Source organism: Mus pahari, chromosome 2 (genome assembly GCF_900095145.1).
Source record: "Mus pahari chromosome 2, PAHARI_EIJ_v1.1, whole genome shotgun sequence".
Taxonomy (NCBI): domain Eukaryota; kingdom Metazoa; phylum Chordata; class Mammalia; order Rodentia; family Muridae; genus Mus; species Mus pahari.
In genome coordinates, this window is record NC_034591.1 from 50,280,375 (window position 1) to 50,308,216 (window position 27,842).

At 44.7% G+C, this 27,842-nt stretch overlaps 2 protein-coding genes across 2 annotated transcripts in view; one reads left to right on the top strand and one right to left on the bottom strand.

The window, feature by feature from the left end:
* Positions 1-7,976, top strand: part of Mest — a 10,422-nt gene extending 2,446 nt beyond the window's left edge. The window contains exons 2-12 of the mRNA XM_021189885.2: positions 166-320; positions 1,633-1,712; positions 2,006-2,083; positions 2,191-2,327; positions 2,488-2,546; positions 3,806-3,846; positions 4,258-4,328; positions 4,494-4,595; positions 5,247-5,323; positions 6,167-6,230; positions 6,971-7,976. Coding sequence (XP_021045544.1) covers positions 166-320; positions 1,633-1,712; positions 2,006-2,083; positions 2,191-2,327; positions 2,488-2,546; positions 3,806-3,846; positions 4,258-4,328; positions 4,494-4,595; positions 5,247-5,323; positions 6,167-6,230; positions 6,971-7,088 — 982 coding nt within the window. The 3' untranslated portion in view covers positions 7,089-7,976. The remainder of the gene's footprint in view (positions 1-165; positions 321-1,632; positions 1,713-2,005; positions 2,084-2,190; positions 2,328-2,487; positions 2,547-3,805; positions 3,847-4,257; positions 4,329-4,493; positions 4,596-5,246; positions 5,324-6,166; positions 6,231-6,970) is intronic.
* Positions 7,977-8,399: 423 nt separating this feature from the next.
* The window catches only part of Copg2 (coatomer protein complex subunit gamma 2), a 116,067-nt gene continuing 96,624 nt past the window's right edge, over positions 8,400-27,842 (bottom strand). The window contains exons 21-24 of the mRNA XM_021190570.1: positions 10,693-10,790; positions 9,928-10,066; positions 9,380-9,478; positions 8,400-8,970 (exon numbers count right to left, since the gene is read on the bottom strand). Coding sequence (XP_021046229.1) covers positions 8,840-8,970; positions 9,380-9,478; positions 9,928-10,066; positions 10,693-10,790 — 467 coding nt within the window. The 3' untranslated portion in view covers positions 8,400-8,839. The remainder of the gene's footprint in view (positions 8,971-9,379; positions 9,479-9,927; positions 10,067-10,692; positions 10,791-27,842) is intronic.

Genomic DNA, 27,842 nt, shown 5'->3' on the forward strand with positions numbered 1-27,842 from the left:
GGGGAGGGGAGGGGTGGAGTGGGCAGGGGAGGGGCGGAGGGAGACGGGGTAGGGAGGGGAGGGGCAGGGGGATTGGGTCAAACCTCATAGTGCCCAGGTTTTCCACCCATGTTCCATTCTGATTTTTGGAAGTGTACAATGTTACCTTGGCTGCTTTGTCCACAGGATGAGAGAGTGGTGGGTCCAAGTAGGGCTCCTGGCTGTGCCCTTGCTGGCTGCGTACCTGCACATCCCACCCCCTCAGCTCTCCCCTGCTCTGCACTCATGGAAGACTTCTGGCAAGTTTTTCACCTACAAAGGCCTACGCATCTTCTACCAAGGTGAGAACTGGGCTATTGGAGAATCCCAAGGACATGGGTCATGTAGGTTTCAGCTGAGGTACCTATTTTGTGTCCCTTGGTCTGTTGCTCCATAGTGAAGGTGGGGTGAAGGTGGGGGTAGAATTGTACCTGATAGTAATTTCAGCCCCATTTGTATTTGAGAAATTACTTTTCTCTTTTGAGCGCCCCTAGTGTCAGGTAAGCTATATAGTATTTAGAGATCTGTCTACACCTTTGTTCCCCTACCCCCCACCCCATTCCCAAAGTCATTTTACTATTTTCCATGATTTATTGTATGTATCTAAACCTGATAAGATTGATTTGATGACTGCTATTACCACACTCAGGACATTCAGTTATATTTTAACCTTCGTTACTTCATTTTTCACTTAATTTTTACAACAGCATTTGGAGATAGGTGCCATTAACCTCATTTTATAGGTGAAGAAACCGAGAAACAGATTGGAAAAGATTTCTTTTGGGCGGGGGTCAAGAGCAATAACGAAAAATGTTTGTTTTTCGTAAACCGTTTTTCATTATTGCTCCTGACCTCCTCTCATTGGTTATAGCCAGTCGAGTAAGTATGCAATTTTTTTTTAATGTTGGCTTGTTGGTTCTTTCCCAGACTTGATATTTAGTGTTACATCTTATTTGCATAGATTCTTTAGGTTAAATCCAGTTCATGATATTTTAATTGCTTTTAATTACATAATTTTTGAAAACATGCTACCAAAGTTTTATTCCACTAGCAGTATTAATTTAAATCCAGTACTGTTAGCAAGGTATATCATTGTTTGAATAATCTGAAATATGTCACATACAGAAAAAGTTCCCTATCACTATTAGCCCATTTTGTAACAGTTTGATTTTTGAGTTGCATGTCTTCTGCTAGTATATGGACAAGTGGTATAAGCTCAGGTGATCCACTGGGAAGAATTGTCCCATCTTAGGTGTGATAAATATTGATTAGGGGCAAAGAAGTTTTAGCTTGTTGTGATTATAGTATTTTAACTGTTTTTCCTTTTTATTTAAAAATTTGAGTTTTAATATTAGTGTCAGCTAAAATATGGGGGTATCTACAAAAATCAAAGTGATGATGCACAAACCATTTTAAGGATTTTCCTGTAAAGTGTGCCATTGCGATTTAAAAGTGCAGAGTAAGAGGACGCTGCTGAAGCCCAGTCAGCCTGCATTCTATTGCAGCATTGTGATATCCTTCATTTAGACTGATCCTTTTGACTGAATGAGATTTTGGTGTCATTAAGGTGGCTTTGCATGCAGTATGCCTCATTTCTCACTCTCCTCCTTCTAGATTCTGTCGGTGTGGTCGGAAGCCCTGAGATAGTTGTGCTTTTACATGGCTTTCCAACATCCAGCTATGACTGGTACAAGGTAATGATGTTTCTAGGTCTGGCTTATGTCCTAAAAGAATACTCAAACTCAAGATTGTTTTGTTTTGTTTTTGGTTAGCCCTAGAATTCTCTTGCAGATTTGAACTGTTGATAAAATCTCATTAAATGTAGAATTGCTTTTTATGTGCTGTAAGGGGAGTAAAATACTGACTGCAGAAAGGAACACTGCCAAATTAAAGGCTGGAGTTACGTTCTCCATACAGTGGCGTGTAGGCCTGTTGGCTGTGGGGCTGGGCAGTGGGAACAGTGCTCACCATGCTTGCTTTCTTACAGATCTGGGAAGGGCTGACCCTCAGGTTCCATCGAGTGATCGCCCTTGATTTCTTAGGCTTTGGCTTCAGTGACAAGCCGGTAAGCCGCAGCTGGGTGTGGTCAGTGATGGGGGTAGGTGGGTGGGTACAAATGAGGGTCTGGCAGGCATTAACATCATGTTGTATCTCTGGCTTTCCTTTCCTTAGAGACCACATCAGTATTCCATATTTGAGCAGGCCAGCATCGTAGAGTCCCTTCTGCGGCACCTGGGGCTCCAGAACCGCAGAATCAACCTGCTGTCTCATGATTATGGAGATATTGTTGCTCAGGAACTGCTGTACAGGTCAGTGAAACCAGACTTCTGTCCTCTGCACACATGTCATAGCTTTAGCTAATGGGAAACTGAAGCACTCTGGGATCATCACATCTCCAGGGGTCATCTGCAGCCCTTGCGGGGCGTCAGTTACTGAGCTACATGTGTCCTTCTTCTTGCCCTGCTTCAGGTACAAGCAGAATCGATCTGGCCGGCTCACCATAAAGAGTCTCTGTCTGTCGAATGGAGGTAATTGCCTTGGTGGTAGGTGGAAAGTAGGGTGTAGTTTCGAAAAGTCACCCTTTTCACACAAGAAAAAAAAAATCTAAAAAAAATAATCTGATATTATAAACAGACACCATACATAGGGCATCTTTCACCTTCATTGTGCCATGAGTAGTTTTCATGGTTGATGGTAACTATAGAATACATTATTTTGAAATCTGTAGCAAATATAAGGATAGCTACAGTGGCAGGATGCCTTAATGGGCAAAGGGGCTTGTTGCCAAGTCTGTGGATGACTTTGATTCTGGAACCCACAATGTGGGAGAAGAAAACTTGATTCCTTGGGCCTGTCCTCAGACCTCTGCATGAGCCTTAGGACGAATATGTACATAAACACAATGAACACACACTTTTTTTGTTGTTGTTTGTTTCTAAAGAGCCAGGTGCAGTGGCGCCCACCTTTAATCCCAACACTTGGGGGACAGAGGCAGGTGGATCTCTGAGTTCAAGACCAGCCTGGTTTACATAATGAGTTCCAGGACAGCCAGGGCCTGGAACCCGGTCTTGAAAACAAAAACAAAAAATAAAGGGGCTATCACAAATGTGATTCTGTTGATCTGGCTGGTAAGCTACATTAATGAACTCTTAATTGGTGGTTGTGCCAGGTGCCAGCTGGGAATGAGTCTTACCATTTGGAAGTTTTGGGATTTTTGTGTGTGTGTGTGTTTTTATCTTTTCTATCATCAAGATGCTCATTAATCCAGAAATGCCCACATGCCCCACCTGAATGCCTAGGAGAAGAACAGTGGGTCTGTCCCTTTATCAGTGGAAAAGAAGAGTGATTTTTCTTTTACAAGAGCCTACCTACTGAAACATACATGTGTTTGCAGATGAGCTCATTACTACCACTGTGCTCTGAGCACTGGGGTGAGCTGAAGGGAGTGTAAGCCTAGGCAGCCATGTGTGCGGTATGGGAGAACATAAAAATTACTCTCCATTTTTGTACCTTAAAGCGAGGAAAGCAAGCAGCGTGTGGCAATTTGTCTATTACACAGAGCATCTTGTAGTAATCAGCAGTATAGTCATGCCTCAGCTTGGTACATGCAAGTGCATGCAGTTCTGTGTTGAGTATGAGTTGTGCAGTGCCTCGCTGTGTGTATTCATAATTCTGTTTAGCAGCAAAGGCTTCACATATAACAGCCAATGGGTAGATAGTCTCTGGTAATGGCTGTGTTATTACCTTAGGTTGCTGGTAAAGGATTAACAAGCCTCTCTTTCCACAGGTATCTTTCCTGAGACCCATCGTCCTCTCCTTCTCCAAAAGGTTGGCAGCTTCACTGCATAGCTCCTCGGTTTAGACATCTATGACATTAAAAAAACTAAAAACAAAAAACACTGGCACCTTTTAAGGACCATACCTGTGGTGATGAGTCAGTCTATTGAAATTTAATTTATTATGAATCCACATTAATCAAGTTAATTGTTTTCCTCAGTCAAATAAAGCAGGCTCTTCTGCATAAAACCAAACATTAGCAAAATACAACTATATGAAGATTATGATACTTAACTAAACTGAGATCCTAACTAAGTTGATGCCTTCATCAGTTATAAGGGATTATATACTTTTCCCAGAAGATATGATAAGTTCTCTTTAAGTTTCTGATGGAAAAGCTTGGTCTTGGAGTTGTCCATTCCCTCTGGATCCTTGATTTTTACTTTCAATTCTTACCTGCAGCTCCTCAAAGATGGAGGCGTGCTTTCCCCCATCCTCACCAGGCTCATGAACTTCTTTGTGTTCTCTCGAGGGTAAGTCATCATCAAAGACTGACTATGCACCGGCAATAGTGTAATCAAATGTGTTGCTATTAAAGTCCTGGACCACAGCTAGCCTGGGCTTGAAGATTTGATAGCTTCTAGCACTCTGAACACCGTCCACACAGCCTCACCTTCCTGCCTTTCTATTCTTTTCAGTCTCACTCCAGTCTTTGGACCATATACTCGACCCACTGAGAGTGAGCTGTGGGACATGTGGGCTGTGATTCGCAACAATGACGGCAACCTGGTCATCGACAGGTAAGCCTGTCAAGGAGGGCAGATGTAAGATTACTTGCTCTGCCCCTTGCTGGCTTACTCCAGCACAGGAAGGCTCCTTAGGGATTATGGGACAGACCTTAAGCAGTCCTGGTCTCTGTTTTCCAGGAGAGAAATCAAGCAGAGGACGAGCCTTGTTCCTAAAGCATTTGGCATAAATAGAATTTGGATAAAGCTGCAACTTTTAATGCTTATTTGCATGAAAATGACTCATTGGCTGGCTTATCCTTCTTTCGCTTAACATTATATGTTACAGAATGTTTTCATCATAGTTTTGAAAGGAATGAATGTGTCTCTCTTAAATACAAAGCTCCTCCTTTTCCTGTTTTTTTCAGTAGCAACAGAGAAACTTAGGTTTAAAGAAACATGTTTAAGAGTCACAGAGCTGGTTAGTAGTGGAATCAAAACTGGATTCTTAGACTCCTGCTTTAAATTAACCAACATTAATTACGCCTTCTGAAGACTGCATTCCCTTGTTATAACTGCAAAGAACCACATGCTTATGCTGGTGGGCAGTGTGCTCACGTGCTGACACGGGTGGATGGGTGGGGCAAGCTCTCCTGTCCGAGGCTGCTTCTGGGTGGTGACACTTCTCTGGGTCTGCTCTGCTCTGCTGACTTGCCTGTGTTGTAGTCTTTTACAGTACATCAATCAAAGGAAGAAATTCAGAAGACGCTGGGTGGGAGCACTTGCGTCCGTGTCCATCCCCAGTGAGTATTTGTGTCTAGTTTTTTTTACTTCTAGACAGGAACATTTGGAGAGTAGTGACTTAACATAATTACAACTCATAAAATCTGCATGCGGGGTTGCCAGATTTAGTAAATAAAAACATGCACTCAAGTAAATCTAAGTCTTCCAGTAAAAACCAGTTACGTTTGGCCTAAGTATCTGCTATATGACATTTAGGACATACTTTTTGCCTTTACCCCTCACACTAAAAAACAAAACCCCAAACACAAACTGTTCACCTGGCCCATTTAGCTGGCTACTCTTTATTCACTGGCACCCCTATTCCAAATGCCTGGCTTACAGAGTCGGGGTGTAAGGTAGAGGCACTACCACACATACAGCTGGCATGGCAGTATGGGAATTGCTTGCCACTGTAACTATCAAACTGTTGGGACAGGCGGCCAGTAAAGTAGGTACAGAGGCTGTGCCCTCTCTCCTTCCACATTTGAAAAGGAAACAAACAGCCCAGTGCCTCCCACATACTAGTTACTGATCAACAAACTGTTGGTGGACTTCAGATGTCAGAGGTCAGTTACAATAGAGGAAACTTGAGTGAGGGATGGCTTTAGCTACATTTCTAAAAAGTGGATCTTGAAAGTGAGCGGCTTCATTTGGTTCAGAGTACAGAAGAGCCACAGGGACCAGATAGTTCCATTTAGAAGACTGACCCTGTTCTATAAACTCATCTAACAAGAAGTGAGGATTTGTACCGTAAAATTTTTAGTCACTTTTTTTAAAAATTTTAATGAATGGAGGTTAATTTTAGGGTAGCACAGGAGCACAGATGTGAGTTGTTAGAAACTCCTTCCTCTTCTTTTTCCTAGTTCATTTTATCTATGGGCCACTGGATCCTATAAATCCGTATCCCGAGTTTCTGGAGCTGTACAGGTGAGTCCTCAGAGTAGTTCATCCGGACAGGGTCTTGGCACTAGCTACTGCATCTGACCTTATTGGAAACAAAATAAACAGATCGTTTAGGGATAGGGAATCTTACTCTAACCGAGAGGACAGATCAAGAGATTTGTATTACTTTCTCTGGATTCATACATTCTGTTCTCACTGTCATGGCTGCCATCATTCCATGTGTCCATCTGAGCCAGTTCACTCATCTCAGCTGAGCAGTTCTCAACAGCTCACCATGACAAACGCCCCTTCACTGGCTGTTATCCTTTAGGAACTTCCTTAGGAGGTGCTTGTCGGTCACACAAGAATCTTTCTGACCTTCCTATGCCCTAGTGGATACAACCTGGCAAAAGCCAGCTTACTTATAATTTTAAACAATCTCCTCGTGAGATTAAGGAAGGTTCTTTGTTTACCTTTGCTTGGGCAGTGAGTTGCTGGGTGAGCCACTTGTGATGCTTCTCTAATGAGCTGAAAGTCATGTTGTGAGGACTGTGATAGAAGTGTTGTATTTGCCAGATGTTGTCTGTTGGGTTCTGAACAACTGGAACCACTGTAAGTGGAGCTGGCAAGTTTATCTGCCTAAGGTACAGTTGCCCAGTAGGAGATGAGTAATGCTGTTGGTTCCTTCCGTGCTGTGTCTGTAGGGCATCTGCGGGGCTTCCCATGCCTTACATCCTCTCATCCTGCAGCCTCAAGTTCACCTCCATGCTGTTCTCTTCCACTAGGAAAACGCTGCCGCGGTCCACAGTGTCGATTCTGGATGACCACATTAGCCACTACCCACAGCTAGAGGATCCCATGGGCTTCTTGAATGCATATATGGGCTTCATCAACTCCTTCTGAGCTGGAAAGAGTAGCCTCCCTGTATTACCTCCCCCATTCTCGTATCTGTGTGTATTCCACTTAGAAATGCCCAAAAGAGGTCCTGGCCATCAAATACTACCCTTTCATCAAAGTCCATTTCATTCACATTGGTGAACAAACTACAGGAAACAGGCAGCTGGAACTCTATAGGGTGACACGATAGTCCACCTCATCTCTAAGGGTGACATGATAATCCTCTCATTTCTGTGACATCTGACCAAATAAATAGAGCTGCTGTTGTTTTGTGTTATTAGGACATTCTGATTAATAACACTTCATTTACGTAGAAAGACAGCATTAGATATTCTTTTTTTGTGTTAAATACTCCCAAAAAACCCCCAAAACAAAACAAAACAAACAAAACAAAACCCCAAAACATAATAACAACAGAAACCCAGTTTCTGTGGACTTTTATTAAAATATTTAGAAATGCTCCCTTCTGGCCCAATCCTAATTGGAATCCTGGAATAAAGAGTGAAGGAGGAGCCTGCTGTTTCCCTTTCAAGATCTGTAAACAGTTTGTGAGAGGGATTATCTTGTCACACCTTTACATTTAGTTTCATCAGCTGCTTCTAATTATATACATTTTTGTTAAAACAGACATTGGCTTAGGGGGCTGGGGAAGTAGTTCAGTGGTAGTGTGCCTGCCTAGCATGTTAAAGCCCTTGGGTTCAGTCCGCAGCACTGTTCCCACCACCCTTCAACTCCTCCCCCTACCCCAGCCCATCAAACCTAGACATTGGCGTAAATACAGTGTTCTGAGTATGCATCTGATGCATACTCATGTATATATTTACAAACAGTTGGCCCTTGCTAAGAAGAAAACCTCATTATATATAGAATTTGTGAATAAACAGGTTGAAATTATTTGCAGAATTTCCTAAAACCACAAGGTATTAAGAACTGCATCTGTGCCAGAGACTTCCTGTTATTGTTTAGAAAGTCCAAGCTGAACAGTAAATAACAGCCTGCCCTCTCGCAACTCAGAACTTAGGTGCATGTTCCTCCAGGGCTGAAGTGGAGGGGAGGGCACATGTAAGAGCCGAATGAATGTCCATCGGCTCCTCTGTGATGGCCGCTCAGCATCCCGCTGGCTGTTCAGAAAGACTTTCTCATATAATTCCTGTACTTAGACAGGCAAGTTTCCAGAGACATTAAGAACAAATTCTGAAAGACCTAAGAGCAAATGGTGCTGAATACTTTTTTAAGCCACAGTTTTAACTTAGTTAAAGCAGCATTATTGATTATTTTAAATTCATTTTTTAAATTAGAAATTTCAAGTATAGCAACTTTGAAACTGGAATGAATGAGTGTTTATTTTCTATTAATAAAAACAAACTGTGACAAAAAATGGATTCCGGCTTCCCCTCCCCCTCCCCCCTTCTGGGATAAAATTTTCCAGCATTGCCAAGAGTTTTTCACACATTAATATAAGCATATAATGAAGCTAAGCAGCTGTAGAATAGCATAAGTAGTATCCGATTTTCAAGCCCACTCAAAGCTGCATTGTCACACCAAGGCTGAGTGAGTGAGACAATGAGGGGGGAAGAAACACTAAAGTTCATGCTCAAAGACAGACAGACGTTTGATCTGCTGGCTCAGGGCCAAACACTTGGGATTTGCTTCTTCAAAGTCCTTAATCTTTAAGTGTGATTCTGGGAAGTTTATGCCACTAGCCTAAAAACCACCAATAGGGAGGGCATAGCAACATCACCCTTCCCAGCAAGAACTCATCCCACAGAAGCCAAGATAACATCCACAGGTGTTCTCTCTCTGCTTCTCACAGTCACCTGCATGGTCACTCCATCAGCTAGGGCCAGCCTGGACCGCACCAATAAGTCATAGCCACCTCTGTATACACCTGAGAGAAAAAGTGAGGAAAAGTATTAAGAACTTCAAATAAGCTCTGATTAATGGAATTTACCATGTTTTGCCCGTACCTCATTTCTAGTATTTTAGTTCAGCCTTTATAAAAATTCACAGGAAATTAATCCTACAAACAACCCTACTTTTTTAATGTTGATATGAAATACCAGGTTCATGGAGGTATTCAGTACCACTGCCTGGTACACTCAGGTAGTGGTTAGTGAGGGTGGCAATGGCATCTGTTACACGATGAAGTATTTTAGCCAGATGTACCCTTAAAGAATAACCTAAGGAGAGCCTGTAAAATCAACTTATTCTAACTAGCTTTCCTATAGTTACACAATGGACAACAGAAGCAGCAGGGCAAGGAGTGCCTCTCCTCGGGCCAGATGGAAGTCTCTTACCTGCTAGATAGAGGGAGTGGGAATTCTTATTCTCGGGGACTTTATCTGATCTCTCACATGGCTGCATACCAAGAAATGTGATGATGTTGTTGACAGCTTCTGTGGAGAAATTTAGTGCAACAAGAATTAGAAAAGTTCTTTAATCCCAGCACTCGGGAGGCAGAGGCAGGTGGATTTCTAAGTTCGAGGCCAGCCTGGTCTACAAAGTGAGTTCCAGGACAGCCAGGGCTACACAGAAAAACCCTGTCTCGGAAAAACCAAAAAANAAAAAAAAAAAAAAAAAAAAAAAAAAAAAAGAGAGAGAGAGAATGAATATGAATTAGAAAAGTTAAACATGTGGCTCTGCCTCTGCCCCACCATGCCCTAAGAGCTGCAGACGCACAGGGCTGTAGACTAGAGGGATGCTCCTAGCCTAGAAAATGGCTGATTTGGTCAGATGATGAAGACAGGCCTCTGGTTTTGAGCAGAGAGTTCTTTGAGAACTTCATGCATGCCTCCTGGGTTTTATACTGGCTTCAGGCAGCCCATTGTAGCAAAGTTTTTCTTACCTTCAAGGGTTTTTGTAGAGCTCAGGGCAAAGGTTTCCTCTTTCTCAAAGGCATCTCCCACCTCTTCCCAGGCAGCAGCGAAGTTAGGTTTTAGTATCTTCTGAATATGGTCAGACACAGTTACTTCAAGATCTTCCAGCTAGTGGGCAACAAGCAGGGGGTCAGTAAATAAAAGTCCTTTGAGTCTACAACAAAGATAGAAGAAACTGATCACTTATTATTATGTCTCCAAACTATACAAAGGGCCTGAGGGAAGCCCTTCCTCACTAATGTGGTCTGGGTGAGCCCGATGCTAGCTATAGGTCCTAGTAGAGAGGAGCAACAACAACCTGGAAAGAACTAAGTGTAGGTTGAGTGCCGATGGGCCAAGGTGCACAGTAGTCATGTCACACTCAGAGTTGAGGGCATATAGCACCTTCTGAACTTGGCACCTCTCCCCTTTTCTGTCAAACTTCAGTCCAGGACTTGCCAATATTAAAACCAACCAAATGAAAGTTTTCAGAAGCAAAAACCTATATTATAAGTAAATTCAATCACATTAAAAGTGATGCAATTATCTCTTAGTTATTCCCATTAAAAGGAGGGAAACAGTGAATTTCTTTGCTGTAATTACAAACAAAATGCTCCATTTAAATCCTGGCATGACAGTTCCTTTACAGAGAGGGCTAGTCTAGGTCCCATGAGTTTTGTCAGCTGTTTATAGAAAAATGCTCTTGTGACAAAAAGTCATTTAAAGTTGCAAAGATCTCTGCAGGGAAGACTCACCACATACTCATCATCATATCCATCTTCATCTGGAACTCCAGTGTTAGGGTCACAGTCCCGGACTGTGAACTTCATGGTACAGCTAAAGGTGCCTGCAACTGGAGGGAGGAGCAGGCAAACTCACATGAGTGGACAGAGCACGCACACTTCCATCATTGCTGAGGATGCACCACCCGTGCTCAGCACTGTGCTCCACATCCTCATGTCTAACATAGACGCGCATGCCCTGTTTGAAGGTAGTAGTTCTTGAAGCAGCTTGCAAGCTGATCAAAAAGTCAGTTTCACAAAGCAAGATTTGAAAATATTTTTGTATTGTGGACTAGAACAGCACATAGAAGGACACGGTTTTTGTGTTGATGTGGAAAAAGGAGGGGGAGAGATTTTGGTGGGACTTTCTGTCATTCAGGTTAAAAAGTCTATATTGAAAAATTTAGAACCACTCATTGCTCTAATATACAACAAAGCAAACACTACTAACAGCAAAGCAGACAGTTCATTGAGTAACATTGACCAAGTGCATGGTCTCAGTGCTGTCTTTAGATTGTGGATTGAGTGGATCCACACAACACCAGAATTAACACCTCCAAAGCAACCTTCAGTGTGCAGTGAGCAGGTCAAAGTGAGGTTTTATTATTGATAATGTCTGTTTCACAATGGAAAAACACACAGCTACTGTATGTGTCAGATGACTGACAAATAAGTGAGTAATAAAAAATTGACACAATTTTGGAAAGTAAAATTTTGATGAAGACAGGATTTTCCAAACAGTTTGAAGGAGAGAATTTGGCCAGCATGGATGGAGGAAATGTGTCTATGGGCTAGTCAGGGATCTGGAAAGGGCTCACATGCACACAGTAGTAGAAACTGAAACACTAGGAAGCTATTGTGGGGGCTAAGGAAGAGAAGAAGGAGACTCAAATGTAAACAGATGACAGAATGAACACCCAAGAGGTACCTGTTCAGTCTGAACATTCATTCCATCCCTCCATAATGCATCCATCCATTCCTCTCTCCTTCCCTTTATCCCTTATATAATTGATATATATGAGTAATCTGTTGATGATACTACAATTCAATGCCATAAATCCTTCAATATAAATTTGAATAGAGTGCTATGTAAAGTTGCAGGATTAGGAGTCTGGTGGTAAATTAGAGACAAAATGAAAGGCAGACAGCTAGATCATGGACTGGGGCAAACTAGTTGAATTTTATGCAAAAGATAAGAAAGAGGCCATTTAACAGTACTGTGGATGTGACAGATAGGAAAGGATAGAGGAGGGATGATTAACTGATCTGGTTGACACATCAAGGACTTGCAAGGAATCTGCCGAGGCTACAGTACAAATCATGGTAGTAATGTATCAGTGTGGCTAGAGAAAAGGCAAACCCTGGGAGAACCGAGAGGAAGTCAGAGGGGAACGTCAGGGCAAGAGCAGAACTTTACTATCACAAAGATTACAGCTTCATGAAACAGGAAAGGTAAAAACCTGAAAGGAACAAAGAAAATAAAACCTGCAGGCCCCTGTTAAAGAAGCTTAAAAAATGAGGTACATTTTATGAGGACTTGCTAAAAGTAAGAGCCAGCTGCTAAGGAGATGAGTTCGGATAGAATACAGAGTTGGGAAGATAAGTGCTGAAGCTAACAGGGAGAAGGATGTGTAGCTGGGCTGGGATGCAGTGTCTAGTGAACACATGCTAGAGTGGGAAGTTGGAGGAATTAATCATCAAGGGGAAGACCATGGCAAAAGGAATACAGACCTGAAGAATCGTAGATAGCTGTAGAAAAAGGTGTGCCAAGAGAGGGTTGAAGGAAACAGGCTATCCACAATGATCCACATAGGTCTAGACTGATCTGAAAATAGGTTCAATACAGGACACAGGAAATTAAGGAGCACGAAAAGTATGTTAAGCAGTGATTGGAAAAAAAAAAAAAAAAAAAAAAAAAGAGTGGTTGTTTACCTAGAAGCGCTGAATTCACGGGAATGCTGCACCCAGAATGGCAGGGATGCACAGAGTATCAATGTTAAAGTTAACCTCAGATATAAAAGAGCCAGCACTAAGGAATGACAGGTATTAGATGAAGGTTAACACTGTATTCTTGGGCCCCAATTCAGGAGGGAATGAAAATGAAAAGGTAGACTGGAAGCAAAGGGAAGGAAACACATGCGGAAGGTCACCATGCAGAGACAGTGTAGAATAGAGGGCTCAGATGGTAAGCTCTGGCAGAGCCCAGTGTACATCTAATTGGCCACATTTGGGCATAAGAGATCATGGTGAACAAACAGTGCAAGGAGGAAGGACTGAACAGGAAGTGTCGGAGGGAAATTGTAGGATCTGGTTGTTAAGGAAGGGAAAGTTTATAAGGATGAAGGTGCCAGATTGCTGATAAAGTGACAGCTGACAGCTTTATGGAGGTGTTAGGATTGCTTAGTGGACAGTGTGGGCAGGTAGCTTGTCCTGAGACTAGGTTACTGTTACAACATGGAGAGAGTGACAATTATGAGGAAGTAAATACATCTGAAGAAGAATTGTGCACCCATGATGACTACAGTGGGGGGGAAATGGACATCGTGGCAGGTAGGGAAGGTACTGCAGACTACCGCATGGTGTGGCATTGACAATCCTGACATGCTCTGTGGAGCCTGGCTGATAGTGAGTGACACAATCCCTATGCAGCCTTGTATGACAGTATTACAGACAAGACAGGTTGGAATCTGAAAAAGGAAAAAGTAGGTATCCTTGGGGGTGGAAGAACAGTGAGTACAGAGGGTGTGTAGGGAGGGGCATTATAAAGACCAGACAAGGAATGCTAGGGAGAAAAGTGACTTTGCAGTAGAGAAATGCGTGTTATGCTAGATTGCAACCAAAGATGGAGAGAAGAATGTGGCTAAAACACTGTAATGAAGGGTGTCATCTGGTAATCTTTCCTTGACTGGCATCTGAAACAACCAATATGACCAAGACTTAAGGGTCAAGTAGAATATAAATAGGTTAGGTCTGAACCATGGCCAATTGCAAGGACCCTCTGAAAATCCTAGACTGAAAAGTGGGGGAAAGGAGATGCAAGAGAAGACTGCTTATGGGTTCATAATGACATAAAGATAGCCACTGGGGGTAAAAGCAATTATGTGGTTAACGTAAGTGTCAGTGTCTAGGGTCACACAGGAACAAGGACTGAAGAGCACCCAGGAAAGACGGGAGCACCTGAATGCTGGCAAGTACTGGTAAGAAGGCTGTGGAGGAGAAAGACTGGGAGCCTCTCTGGGATCACTGTGTGAAGGAGCCTGAACTGGCAGATAGGTAATGGTGTGCCCAGGATGGGATCTGTAGGACCGAAAGAGTGTGGGTTTCAGGCTGCATGGTGGATCTTAAAACCAAATTTAAAAAATGGGCATTAGCAGCGGGCGGAAAAATAAAGCATTGAGTTAGGGGAGGCTTTGGTGGGAGTTTTAATTCAAGGAATCAAGAATTGCTGGACTAGGATGAACCTGGATAAAATGATACCACGAGATTTGAGTAGTTTGTCCATAGAATGGGTAAATAATACTGGGAGAAAGGTCAAAAATTATGATGGGAACCCAACTTAAAAGTAAAAGCTCACTTTCATTTTCAAGGAGAAATGGGGGTGAGCATGCATATAACTAAGGCATGGGAGTACAGCTGTGCCTGCCGTGTGGAGTGCTGCACTCAGGTTAGTCTGTTGTATGAAGAAGAGGGAGATATTCTACAGAGAGAACCTGCCTAGATGTCCTGTTCAAGGAGAAGCAGAAACCTGCACTAACACAGGTGGTTTCTGCATAAGGGGTTGATACTGTTTTAAGAAAAGACAGTGTGTGTGTGGGGGGGGGGATGGGGAAATGATAGATGAAAATCAAGGCAGGTATTGGCTGGAAGGAGAAGCCCATTATGTGGCTAAAAGACAATATACAAAGAGAGATTAAAGCCCAGGAGTAATTGTGTGGCCTATAGAATGACTCTGAGGTAACACAGCAATGAGAGAGCCCACAGCGCCATAGAGATTTCTAGAACTATACTCTCAGATCGCCATGAGTGCATGGAAAACAGAAGAGGCGGGAGAGTTTGGGTAAACTTGCTTGCTCGCTCGCTCGCTCGCTCTTTATGCTGGGTGTGAAGTTTGTAACTAAAGGCTTGACAGAGGGAAAGACATGGACAGCGTTTCTGTAATTTCTCTCCTGGCCACAGACCTGGATTAGAAACTCAGGAAGCCTCAGCAGCTTGAATGAGGTATGCAGAATGCTTCCGGTATGGGAAGTTACATGTGAGGTTGGATTGGTTGGGGTGGTGCTAGAGAATCTTGTAGAATCAAGAAAAGAGAGAGAAGTGAGAAGCAATAAGAAAAACATGTATCAGGTGTGTGTGTGGGTACTTGAGTGGAGATAAAATAAATGAATTGAGGTTGGTTTAGAATTCTAAGGTACAGAGTTTCAGGCCAGAAAGAGGAATCCAAGTACCACTAACTGCAGTACACAGTCTGAAAGCAGTTAGCATGTAAAGTCTCTCCCCCCCTCTCTCTCTCTCCCTCCCTCTCTCTCTCTCTCTCTCTCTCTCTCTCTCTCTCTCTCTCTCTCTCTCTCTCTCACACACACACACACACACACACACACACACACAAACACACACACACACCAACCACCACCATCATCATATGCTTAGGAAGCCTGGTAGCAGTCTTAATGATTTCCTTGTACACATGCTTGTTTGGGGGGACATAGTTTTGTTATGGCCATAGTGCATTATCAGTAGGCTCACTTTCTTGACCAAGGACCTTAAAAAACAATGCTGTGAAATATCCCTGTCACCTTTCCAACAATATGGCAAGAAACTTCATCAGCTGGTAAGTAAACATGTGTAACAACTTTTTATTTATGTTAAAACCATCACTTCTATGCTATAGTATGGGATAATTTTGTACTACCTACAAATGTGTTTCCTACTGAAAATTTCATTTGAAATAGACAACTCTGAATGCACTGTAAAAAGCATGGGGTGAATTGCTGGTATGTACAAAGCAGGAAGAAGGTGGTATAGGGAGGCAGTTCTTAAAGGAAGAAAGAAGAAGACCAAGTGGTAACTGAAAACAAGACATTGGAGGGGTAATGTTCAGGAAAGTACATGTACAAAAAAGATAGGTCAGTTGACAGGAAAGTTAAGGATTAGGGTGTGTGTGTGTGTGTGTGTGTGTGTGTGTGTGTGTGTGTGTGTGTGGTGTGTATGCAAGTACACGTGCCTGCTGGCTACTGACTAATAGCCAAGGGAGGTAGACTGCTGAGTTTGAGGTCAGCCTGGGGGATTAGAAACAAATGACAACAGAAGGAGGCTAGTGAAACAAGAATGTAAGCTGAGAAGAGGATGAGGGGACTAGAGAGAGGCCAAAGACTGAAGGAATGCTAGTGAGGCGGGAAGGAGGCAAGTGAGGGGGACACCCATGTCCTTAGCTATGAAGATGGACAGGGCAAGGCAGCATAGTTAAGTCTAACTTTAAACAAAGGAGAATGTAGGAAAGGAGCAGAGAAACTGTATTGATCTGGGGGAAGAACACACATGTGAAGAGAATATCCATGCCTAGACAGCATGCTCAGTGATGTCAGAAAGATGTTAGAAAGCAGTGGTGGAAGGAGATGGGAGGGAGTTAGAGTGTAAAGTTTCAAAGAAGAAAAGACAGAATGGGTAAGCCCAGGCAGGGCACAGTGGGACTAAAGGGAGCCCTAAGAAAACCAACAGGTGAAATGCAATATCCTTGCAAGGTATCGGAGAGAAAAGAGAGAACAAAGGAGAAGAGATGACAGTGGATTAAGAGTGCTGAAAGTGACCACATTATGTGTTCTCAAGGAATGTACCCTTGGGGATAAAGAGGAGGAGCAGGAATTGAAGCACCCCTACACGCAGGATTTAGGAACCTATGGTGTAGTATGTGACTCTGATGACAGACTACAGAAAGCTGTGTGAGAATGAAAGTCATCAAACTGCTAAGAAAAGTGTTAGAAGTGTGAGCAACTTTTATAGACAAGCCCACGGAAAGGTCGGTTTACAACCCTGATCTTATAGGAAGGCCTGAGTATCAAGTAGTAAAATAATGAATGGGAGGAAAAGGTGGAGACATTCTATGGGGACATGGGGGAGGAGAGGAGCCAATGAGGAGAAGCTGCTTGGAGGAGATTCTCAGGGTTCTCTCAGAGTTGAATAGGAAGCATACAACACTATAGTGGAGTAGGTTGTGTGGAAAGGAAGGTAAATTTAAGCATAAAAAGAAAAACTGATATTGGTCTTCTAAAATTCTAACAATATTTTTAAAAAGTGGAAATGAGATAAAATATCAATCCTACAGTGTAGACTGTGGTGGGAGAATGTTGTATGTGAAAGAGTGGACAGACAAAGGAAGGAGTTGGGAGGGTTCAAGGTCTATACAAGAAGGGGAAGCACTAAGAGGCTTAAGTAAGGAGATCTAATGGTCACCACCAGAGACCCGGGGACATGGAACGGAGGAGCAAAGGACAGGGAGGACAGGGGGCCATCCACAGCAGTGATTCTTACCCGGGGGGTGGGGGGTGGGGGGTTCCACCCNAGGGGAGGGCGGGCACGGCCCCCAGGTAGCCTATCAGAACATCAGAGGGGAGCAGCAGTGACCTGCTCACAAACATTAACAACAACCCTAGCTCAGAAGATGCTTCTGATAGGCTACTTGGGGGCCATGCACCCCCGGGTGAGAATCACTGGTGGAAGNGGGATGGAGAAGGCTACAGAGAAGGAAGGGTGAGCAGATGGAGGAGACATCAGAGTCATGACTGTCAGACTTGGGAGGAAAGGCCCTGTTGGTGCAGGAGGATGACAGTGAGCAGCAACTGGATGCAGTGCAGAAGGGAGGTGGGAGGAAGGGTGAGAGCTGTGAGAGGGTTTCCTGTCAGGGGCAGGGAGGGCACTGCCAACTGTGCTTCCTGCTGAGGACTGAGGTGGGGCAGTGAGGCTGATAGAGATGGATGATGCCTAGAGGTGATGTGGGTGTGTGACTGGTTGTCCATGGGAGGCAGAGAGAGAGGAAAACGGTGATGAGGGGGAAGGAGTTCAGGAGCAGGCAGAGTAGTTGGTGTTAGGTTCTCAAGTGCTGTCCGTGTATCATTAGGTTAGGGTAAGGTCAGGCATTGCTATGTCAGGATGGGGTGGACTATATGGAACAGAATAGAAAATGACACAGTGACAGGAGCAGAGAACAGATGTCCCCTGAGACCTTTATCAGGGTGAGAGTTAAAGGAAACACACAGGTTGCAGGGAGCCATGGATACTGAGTTCTAGAAGGAAATCATAAGTCTGGGCTACAGGGGCTGCTGGGTAGAGGGTGTGGACGTGGTACAACCAGTTAGACGCAGAGGGCCTTTGCTTAGGAAAGGTGTTTAGAAAAAGTGGGTGTGGAGGACAGGTCAGCTGAGGGTGCCAGTTTAGGGGTCTGCAGAATACACCAGAGCATCCCAGAAGGCATCTGAAAGAGTTTCAGTCTTTGAAGGTGTGACTTAAGGCAGAACAAAGTACAGCAAGAGTAAGGATTGTTTGGGCCCCGGAGAAGGGGAGAGGAGGTGAAGAGTTTGGAAAAACAGGAGAGCATGGGAGAAGAGCCGGGCCACTGTGTCAGAGTGAGAAAAAGTAATGGGAGGGGCAAGCAGTTCAGAGAGCAGAGTACAGAGAGCTCAGGGAAGGGATCACACTACACCAAAGAGGAGGAGGAGACAAGAGTGAGACAGATGAGCCAAGGCTGGGAGTAAATAGAGTATGGGTAGGCCAGTCACAACAGGGAGTAGACAGGGGGAGGCACCTAGAAAACTCCAGGACTACCACATTAATGAGAGACATGCTGAGGTGGTAACTGCTTTCAGGGGAAGCCCCAAAGGGAGGAAACAACTGTATCTGATGCAGTAATAAAATGAAGAAGCTAGGATGGTTAAGGGTGAGATCAGAGAGGAAGTGGACTCAAGATAGCACACTAGAGAGGAAGAGGCTGGTGACAAGGCAGCAATTAGAGTTTTAGGGAGGGAGCAGACAAGAAGGGAAAGATGCTAGACTCTAGAGACACTTGAAGGTGACAGAGAAGGTATATATGCTAAAGTACAAGTACAATCTTTCAGGCAAAATGCAAGGGAGAAAATGCAGAAGATGGTGAGGCAAGGGTTGATCTATATCCAACTAGGAAGAAAACTATTATTGGCTGCCATAAAAAGGCAGCAGGCGGAGTATTTGTTCAGTAGAAGAGTTGATAGGAAAGACACTTGGAAGACACATAAGGGGCAGTAAGTTAAGAATTTGTAGAGGGTCAGGCTTGAACATAAGCTGGTTAGGAGAAGGTAGATGGCATCCCAAGTTTCCATATGGAGGTATTTGCAGGGTTAGGAGACAAGCCAGTATCAGTGTCAAACCACAGGAGCACAGCAGAGAAGAATGCTCAGGCATTTACAAACTAGCACACTTAGGGAATATGGCACAAAGGGTCCCAGTGACTTCTGTTAGATCCAGAAAACGAAACAATGTTTGCACAAACAGCAAGTTGCAAGGATAGGACTGGTAGGTAATCATCTTAGGAATGTAGAGATGGACCTATGAACACCAAGCCCAGAATGTGGGTAAAGGCCTTGTAAATGGTGGAGAAGCATCTACTGATCAGTGCTGAGAAGACATTTTGCAGGGCTAACTAGATCCTTTCTTCCCATTCCCAGGGTGGTTAGAAGTGTGTACTTGCTGACAAAGAAGGCAAGGTGGGTGGGAAGTTGAAATTGGAACGCATTGGGCATTATGGGTTTAGTATTGGTGTAAAGAAGGTTAGACAAATGTCAGAATAGGAAAATAAACATGCTCTAGGAGTTTGGGCTGTGTGTGAGCCTCTCTTCTGGGTCAGCTGATTCAAAGGTGAAGAGAATTTGGAGATCAATAGGATGGGAAGCAGCACTTAAGCAGGAAAAAGGTTCTACAATCTGAAAATGAGTGTAAAGGTTGTATGCCAAGGCTGAAAGGAGAAACAGCCAAACTGGACATCTTATAATCAATTGGGTTCTTTTAGAGGGAAATGGAAAAGAAGGGAAGAAAGGAGAGAATGCTTTGCAGGAACTTGTCTCATGGGATGGAAAGAGGCTGAACTATAGCAGGAGAGAGATAGGCAAAGGCAGCTAAAAGAAAGAAGAGGAGGGAATTAGTGGAAAAACTGGTAGTGAACATTTCCGAAGAGAAAGGGGGATAAGGAGAGGAGGAAAAGTGGCTGAGCAGTGAGAGAAGGGGGAACAGTGAGCTGATCCCATGAAGAACCAAGGAGTGAACACTAAGAAGCAGATTGGAGGGCTGTGCTCTAGATAGGGGGCAGGAAGTCTATGCTGGGCTTGCAAAGAGAAGAGGCCAGCAAGGACATATGTGGGAAGATTTTTGAAAAGGAAAAGAAAGAGGTCAGCTATGGAAGACAGATGGAGATGAGGCACTAGAATGGGACAGGGAGGGGAAGGGAGAGGAGGGAGAGAGATGGAGAGAGAGACACACAGAGAGACAGAGAGGAGGGAGGCAGACATACAGAGACAGGGAGGGAGGAGAGAGATGGGGTGGGGGGGAGAGAGAGAACAGAAAAGAGAGAGCACATGATAGGAATGTGGACACCACTGCCAAGGGTACAGATTTAGGGCCAGGTGTAGGAACTAGTAGGAAAGGGCTCCTGGATTTAAGGTTGGGACAGGTACTCCAGACAGGGCTGGCCTGGAAGGCAGGGCTGGGAGCAGTAATGTTGGAGGTGGGGATAGGGTTGAGGACATAGGCCTAGAGATAATAATGTTCTAGAACTGAACTTGTAGAAGATTATCCTTTGAGTGGTATAGATGATAAATAAAAGTTGAAGTTTACTGATCCCATAATGAGAAGGAACTAGACAAGTGTGAAGTACAGTAGGAAGGAGGGCAAAAGCAAGGAACTATTATTATAAGAAAACAGAGATTTACATAAAAACCACAGTAGGCTCTGCAAGGGCACCCTGTGTCTCTGCTCTGCATACAAAGAGGAGGGGAGGTTTAAGGAGAAGAGATAAAGGTCCAGAGAGGACCAGAATGGATCAAGGATACTGACATAAAGGTGGGAAGGAAAATGAGTACTAGATATGGCCTTCATGAGAACCATCCTCATGAAGACTGGGGTTGCAGTATGTCCTGTGTGAAGGGGTAAACAGGAAGGAGGTGGTTGGAAGAAGAGAATGTGGGTCTAAATGAAAAGGGAAGCACTGAGATGCTTGACTGAGGAGATCTAATGGTCACCACCAGAGACCCGGGGACATGGAACAGGGGAGCAAAGGACAGGGAGGACAGGGGGCCATCCACAGCAGTGATTCTTACCCGGGGGGTGGGGGGTGGGGGGTTCCACCCGAGGGGAGGGCGGGCACGGCCCCCAGGTAGCCTATCAGAACATCAGAGGGGAGCAGCAGTGACCTGCTCACAAACATTAACAACAACCCTAGCTCAGAAGATGCTTCTGATAGGCTACTTGGGGGCCATGCACCCCTGGGTGAGAATCACTGGTGGAAGGGGGATGGAGAAGGCTACAGAGAAGGAAGGGTGAGCAGATGGAGGAGACATCAGTCATGACTGTCAGACTTGGGAGGAAAGGCCCTGTTGGTGCAGGAGGATGACAGTGAGCAGCAACTGGATGCAGTGCAGAAGGGAGGTGGGAGGAAGGGTGAGAGCTGTGAGAGGGTTTCCTGTCAGGGGCAGGGAGGGCACTGCCAACTGTGCTTCCTGCTGAGGACTGAGGTGGGGCAGTGAGGCTGATAGAGATGGATGATGCATAGAGGTGATGTGGGTGTGTGACTGGTTGTCCATGGGAGGCAGGTAGGAGAACTCAGGGAAGGAAATGAGTACTAAAAGAGGAGGAAAAGGAGTGAGGGACTAGAGTTTCCAGGAAGAGAACTTCAGCCCACCAGTAGACCACAGTGAAGTGGGTACCTTTGTGTAAGAATGTGGTTTTCTGTGTGGATGCATGGTCAGGAACACAGTAGAGAATGGAAGACTCATTTCTCCTGTGCATGTTTTTAGAAGAATATAAAAAGAAGAATGTGAAAGGCAATGTGATATGTCACCTCGTCGAGGTAGGATGCTGGGAGGGTCCCATTGTTTAGGCCATGAGGAGGCAAACTCTGAGTGCCTAGGCATGGGAGTACAGTGGTACAGTATGACTCCAGCTTAGTGAATCCAATGACACACTGGGCATCAAGGGTAGCTCAGGAGGGAAGGACTCAGAATAAGATCTGCTAGATGATTTATAGACAGTAGCTCAAAGCATAGTGGTGAGATTGTTCTTTATTACACCGAGAGAGAAAAGCAGAAGAAATGATTACTCAGGCCCAGAAGAGGTTAGAGGTGTTCAACGAAAGGGAGATTGTGATACATAAGTTACTCCATTTGCAAGATTAAGAAAGATTAAAATGAAGGAGCCCAGAAGGAAGGAAAGAAAAGGCACAGTGAGAAGAATGAGGAGAGCATTACATCTAGGGAGACATGGCAAAGAACACTGGGGGATGGAGGATGAATAGGGAACATGCAGAAACTTGAACTTAATGCAGGCAAAGTACAAAGGAAGCTCAGGGAAGACAAAGAACAAGGGCAGAAGTAAAAGGACAATGGGTAGCAAAGAAGCAGATGAGCCCAAAGCAGAATCAAGTCGGAGTGGTCTTAGAATTTATCTGTACCATGTGCATAAATGAGAAGAGGTTGAGGGAAGGTCCCAGGTATGTAATATAAACTTTACTGACTTTAGTATAAACACAGATTAGGTGTGAATTTGGACAGCAGATGGACTCAGCAGTGCTTGCTAAGGATAACGGGCAGAAGTGAGCATGGGTCAACAACTAAGCAGATAGCAAGATAACAACTTCTAAGTCCATGGGTTGACTGGGAGGTGGCAGAAGTAAAGCTGGACAGTGATTGGGAAGTGGAGGGTCTCTGGAAAACAACATTAGGGAGAAGTGTAGGGGAATGCCATGCAAAATTTAAATTCATGTTTAGGGCAGAGAGGCTGAGGTTAGGCTGCTATGGGAAAGTGGCAGGGAGGAGTCAAGTGTGCATCAAAGGAGCTGATAGGAAAAGAGGGGTCACTTCAGGAGAAAAGGTCATCATCTTGTCTGGTGGTTTGGGCAAAAGGAAATGGGCCACGATACCAAAGGGGAAGTCTGGATGTAATCTCTCCAAATGGGGACACTGGAAGCTCTCAGGGGATAAGCTGGTAGCATGGGGATATCAGTGTCAAGCCTTAGGAGGAGAGAAGAGAGATAAGAGCCAAGTGTTTCCAGAATGAGGCCTCAGGAAAATGTAAAGCGAAGGAGTCAATGTGACTTGGGTTAATTAGAAGAAGCAGATGACATGCACTTTATGAAAGTTTCTGAACAGATGGCTCTGGAAGGCAACCTCAGAGACAGGGGAATGGGCTCAAGTAGAAAGAGTGGAGCAGGTGGGTACAGGATGCATGTGAATGGTGGAGGCACAGCTGGGCAACAATGCGAGACAGCCATTTCGCGGTGACCATGAAATCTGTGCTTTCGCTGTTCAAGACGGCTGAAGGGTGTGCTGTGGAACAGAGAGACTGCAGGGAAGAGGTGATTAGTGGAGCCTAGATGCAGGGGAATCTTCTCAACTCACTGGGTTTGTAGGTTTAGTTTGAGAAAGTAAAGAAAGTAGGTAACAATATTTTTGCAGGATACAGCAAGGCTCTAGGGGTTTGAGGGTTAGGGCTGGATTTTGTTGTTTTATTTTCTTGTTAAAGGACAAAAGATGAAGAGAGAAAGGATGAAGAATGGTAGTATATGTATGAATAGAAGGACTTCAAAACTGAGTGTCAATCTTATAATGTAGTGGGCCCAAAGGAGAAAAAGGAAGCAAGAGTGACCTGGACTACAGGATTGATAGTGGGAAGGCATCTTCCACTAACAGTGGTGCATTCCCATTCTTTGGAAAAAAGATCCTGGTGCATAAGAAACAACAGAGGAAGGGACACTTGAATGAAAGCAGTGAGCAGACTGCTGTAGACTGAGGAACTCAGTGCCTATAATAGAAAGAGAAGTGCCCTCTCCTGCCACCTAAATCATTGAAATAAGGAAGCAGAGGCAGCCTAAGTGTCATGTGAAATCAGAACCACAGGACTATCCACACGAGTGACAGCCATTGGTTGAGAAGAGAAGAGAGAGGATGGAAAGAGGCTGCGAGTGGGTCCAGATTAGAACATCATGGAGAACAGGGCAGGGGAGGGGATGAAGTGGCAGACACTAGGAAGCTGAGAGTACAAGGCTCAGTGCAATGGGAGAATGAATTCTCTAATACAGGTGACAATGGCGGGAAGGTAAGAATGAGAATGTCTGCAAATAAAATACGATTACAAGACAATAGTGCAATCACAGCACGGCAGTCACTATGCAAGACACATGACAAAAAGGCACACAGGGAGCATAGACAACAAGGGTAGGGTGGAAGGGAGACAGGTTAATCAGCAATAGGCTGGGATGAAATAAGAGAGGTGCCAGAGTTGGAAAGAAGGCACTTGGAAGACTTAGCCAGCCTTCAAGGCTGGGCATGTTGAAGGGGAAGAGGAAAATGTGTTCTTAAAGTATTGGATGTGCTTGGATATTGCAATTTTTGGCCAGGCTCTCCGTTACAGACTGGTTAGGGAAGGGTGGATGGTGGACAAAGGTGGGTGGATAGGGTTAGGTTTATTTTCAGATTTGCTCAATTGGATAGGAAGTGGGGGGTTGAGAATAGTGGGACTGAACATGGGGAAATGAAAGGGGTGGTTGAAGAGATACAACCCAGGATTCAAGTACTGAGCTTAGTCCATAGAAGATTCCACCCTGAGTACAGAGGTGGGTAAGTACTGGTTGGTGATTAATCTGAGTTTACTAAAAGACAGAGAGTAACTGCAGTAGGGAAGGGTGGGAAGGACCCACCCAGACTTCTGTGATGTTGTAAAGAAGAGGGGAGAATCAGAAGTGGGGAGGGGATAATACAGAAACCTAAGAACAAGGTTAAAATCAAAACATTTGCCACAATGGTTGAAATTCATATTTGGTGGGAGTTATGAGGAATGGGGAGGAATAAGTTTGTTTCAAAAGCTCTCTCATACAAACCAGGCTCAGTGCACATTGTGTATGAAAGAGTTAACAGAGAGGGAAAGGAGGTGTTTCCAACTGCTGAGTGTTGAATCTGTATGAGAGGCCTGAGTGAGGAGATCTAATGGTCACCACCAGAGACCCGGGGACATGGAACGGGGGAGCAAAGGACAGGGAGGACAGGGGGCCATCCACAGCAGTGATTCTTACCCGGGGGGTGGGGGGTGNGGGGTTCCACCCGAGGGGAGGGCGGGCACGGCCCCCAGGTAGCCTATCAGAACATCAGAGGGGAGCAGCAGTGACCTGCTCACAAACATTAACAACAACCCTAGCTCAGAAGATGCTTCTGATAGGCTACTTGGGGGCCATGCACCCCCGGGTGAGAATCACTGGTGGAAGGGGGGGAATGGAGAAGGCTACAGAGAAGGAAGGGTGAGCAGATGGAGGAGACATCAGAGTCATGACTGTCAGACTTGGGAGGAAAGGCCCTGTTGGTGCAGGAGGATGACAGTGAGCAGCAACTGGATGCAGTGCAGAAGGGAGGTGGGAGGAAGGGTGAGAGCTGTGAGAGGGTTTCCTGTCANGGGCAGGGAGGGCACTGCCAACTGTGCTTCCTGCTGAGGCAGCTAGGTTCCAAATGTTTGACTGGTTGTCCATGGGGAGGCAGGAGCAGAGGAGAAGGGAGTCAGCAGTGCATGGGACCTCATAGAGGGGCATGATTGCTGAGGCAGGAGAGGGATTCAGGGCTAGAGTATCAAGTCAGAGTGAGGGCAGGTGCGTATGCGCGGTGATGGCAGAAGACAAAAACATTAGGGTAGGAATAAGGTAGAAGACTCCTAGGCAGTTCCCTCAGAGTGCTTTCAGAAGGATCTGAAAGAATAAATGTGCAAGGTGGGTATGGTGGCACATGCTATCTAGCCTCCAACCTCAGGCATGCTGAAGGCTAGCCTGCCATACTTAGTAAGACTCTGTCTCATAAAAGATGTAAAAGGGACACATGAAAGATGAGGAGGGGAGCCATGGTTGTTGGGAGCCAGAAACAACACATGTTTTGTAGGCACAATGGTGTGCCTGAGAGGCTGGGTAGAACATGTGGGTTTGGTGAAGTCTGTTCATTTGTTGTGAGTGTGAAAAGATTCAGGGAACATCTTTAGCAGAGAAGATTGCCACCAAAATAGCATAGATAGCATGGTTTGGGATGAATTCATGTGATAGAAGGACTCAGTAGAGCTGGTTGGGAATAGAGAGTGCCAATAATTGCAACAGTTAAGGTGAAGTTAGGAATTCAGTAGACACGAAGGGGAGAATTCCTGGGTCCAGGGACCAACTGGGAGCTTCCATTGGACATGGAGAGGAACTGGAGTGTCTCTAGGAAGCACAGCATGTGAAGTACAGGAGACGGCTGTGCAAGGATTAACTCACATTCAGGGTAGGAAGAGGCAAGCTGGAGGTGGATGGCATGGGAAAATGTGAAGAGAGAGTCAAGCTGGGTCAGGGGAGTTGATGGGAAAACAGAGAGGGTGCATTTCAGAAGAGAACTTTATGAGTTTGTGGTAGTTTCAGCAACAGTCAAGGGGCAATACTGAAAAACAGAAAAGTTGACTGCAGAGTTTCCCAATGAGAACATTGGCAGATCTCAGGGAGCTGATTTATAGAACTGATGGTATCAATGTCAGATTTCAGAAGAGAAAACAGAAGCAAAGGCCTGGGTATTTGTAGAATGGAACTGTATGGTTTTTAGCAAAGGGACAAGAGTGGCTTGAATTAATTAGAGGAAACCAGGTGAGGTGCACCGTATAGACTCCTGCATAGACAACTGTTAGGCCACCTCAGAAATGTGGGACTGGACTCCTGGAGAGAGCCCAGTAAGAGTGTAGATATAAGATGTGTACAAATGGTGGAGGCACAGCTGGGTACCAATGCGAAACAGCCACTTCGTAGTTGACCTCTGAACCTGTGTTTCCACTGTTCAAGAGTGGCTGAAAAGAGAGAGGTGTGCTGTACAACAGAGAGACTGTGCAGGGAACAGGAGATGTAGTGAAGTTGGGCAGAGGGCTTCTGACTCTGCAGAGTTTGTAGATTTAATGCAAAAGGTACATAGGGAAGCTAGTTAGTAGTGCAAAGTAGGGGTTCAATTGGAAGGCTTTCTTTTATGAATGGAGAGCAAATCAGAATGGCAACTGGTGCTTGTGGAAGAGGGTTTTAAAATAGCATCCCTATTGTGGAGGTACTCCAGGCTGGATATGGAAGGAGATGGGGGTCTAGATAATCTTGTTACTGTGCAGAGGCAAGTATAACTCACAAAGGCTGCATTTAGCTTAGGGAATCCTTTTGTGGAGAAATGCAAGTTAGGAAAAGAACAGGAAGTTGGTTGTAATGAATGGTCTGTGCTTCTTTTTGATGGAAGGAAAGGAAAGAAGAGGAATAAGCTGGAGCGAGGGTGAAAATAAACAGGCAGCCTTGAGTTAGGTATAAAGTAGGATCGACTGAATATCCAGACCAGTGACACTGACTGGCTGCAGTAGAGATGGTGATATAGGGATGGGAAGAACATGAACAAGCAAGTCAATCAAAGATAAGACCATAGACTACAGACAAGAGGTGATAGAGTGTCCAGTACTCAGTAGCTGGACAACATAAGAGTCACAGCAATGAAGCAAGAAAGTTTACCTCAGCCAAGAAGGAAAGACAATAAATGCAGCAAGAAGAAAATATTGCTAGAGTAGGATGATGCAGTACACCGAAGACAGAGAGGGCACAAGACATACCCAGGGGGATGGATACCAGGGAACAAGGTAGAAGGAGTCAAGCTGGGTACCATCAGGGATACAGACACATGGGAGGCCCAGCGTCAGAATGATGGCAGTGCTCAGGACTGTTTGCAAGCCTCTGAATAGGGAAGGACAAGCAGAAAAGGGTAGTCAGAAATAGGCAAGGTGAAATGGCTGAATTATTCTCTTGAATAAAGTATCTTGCAGGAGTAATATTTAGGCCAGGCTCTTTACTACGGATCCGGCGGGGACGGGTGGGTGGG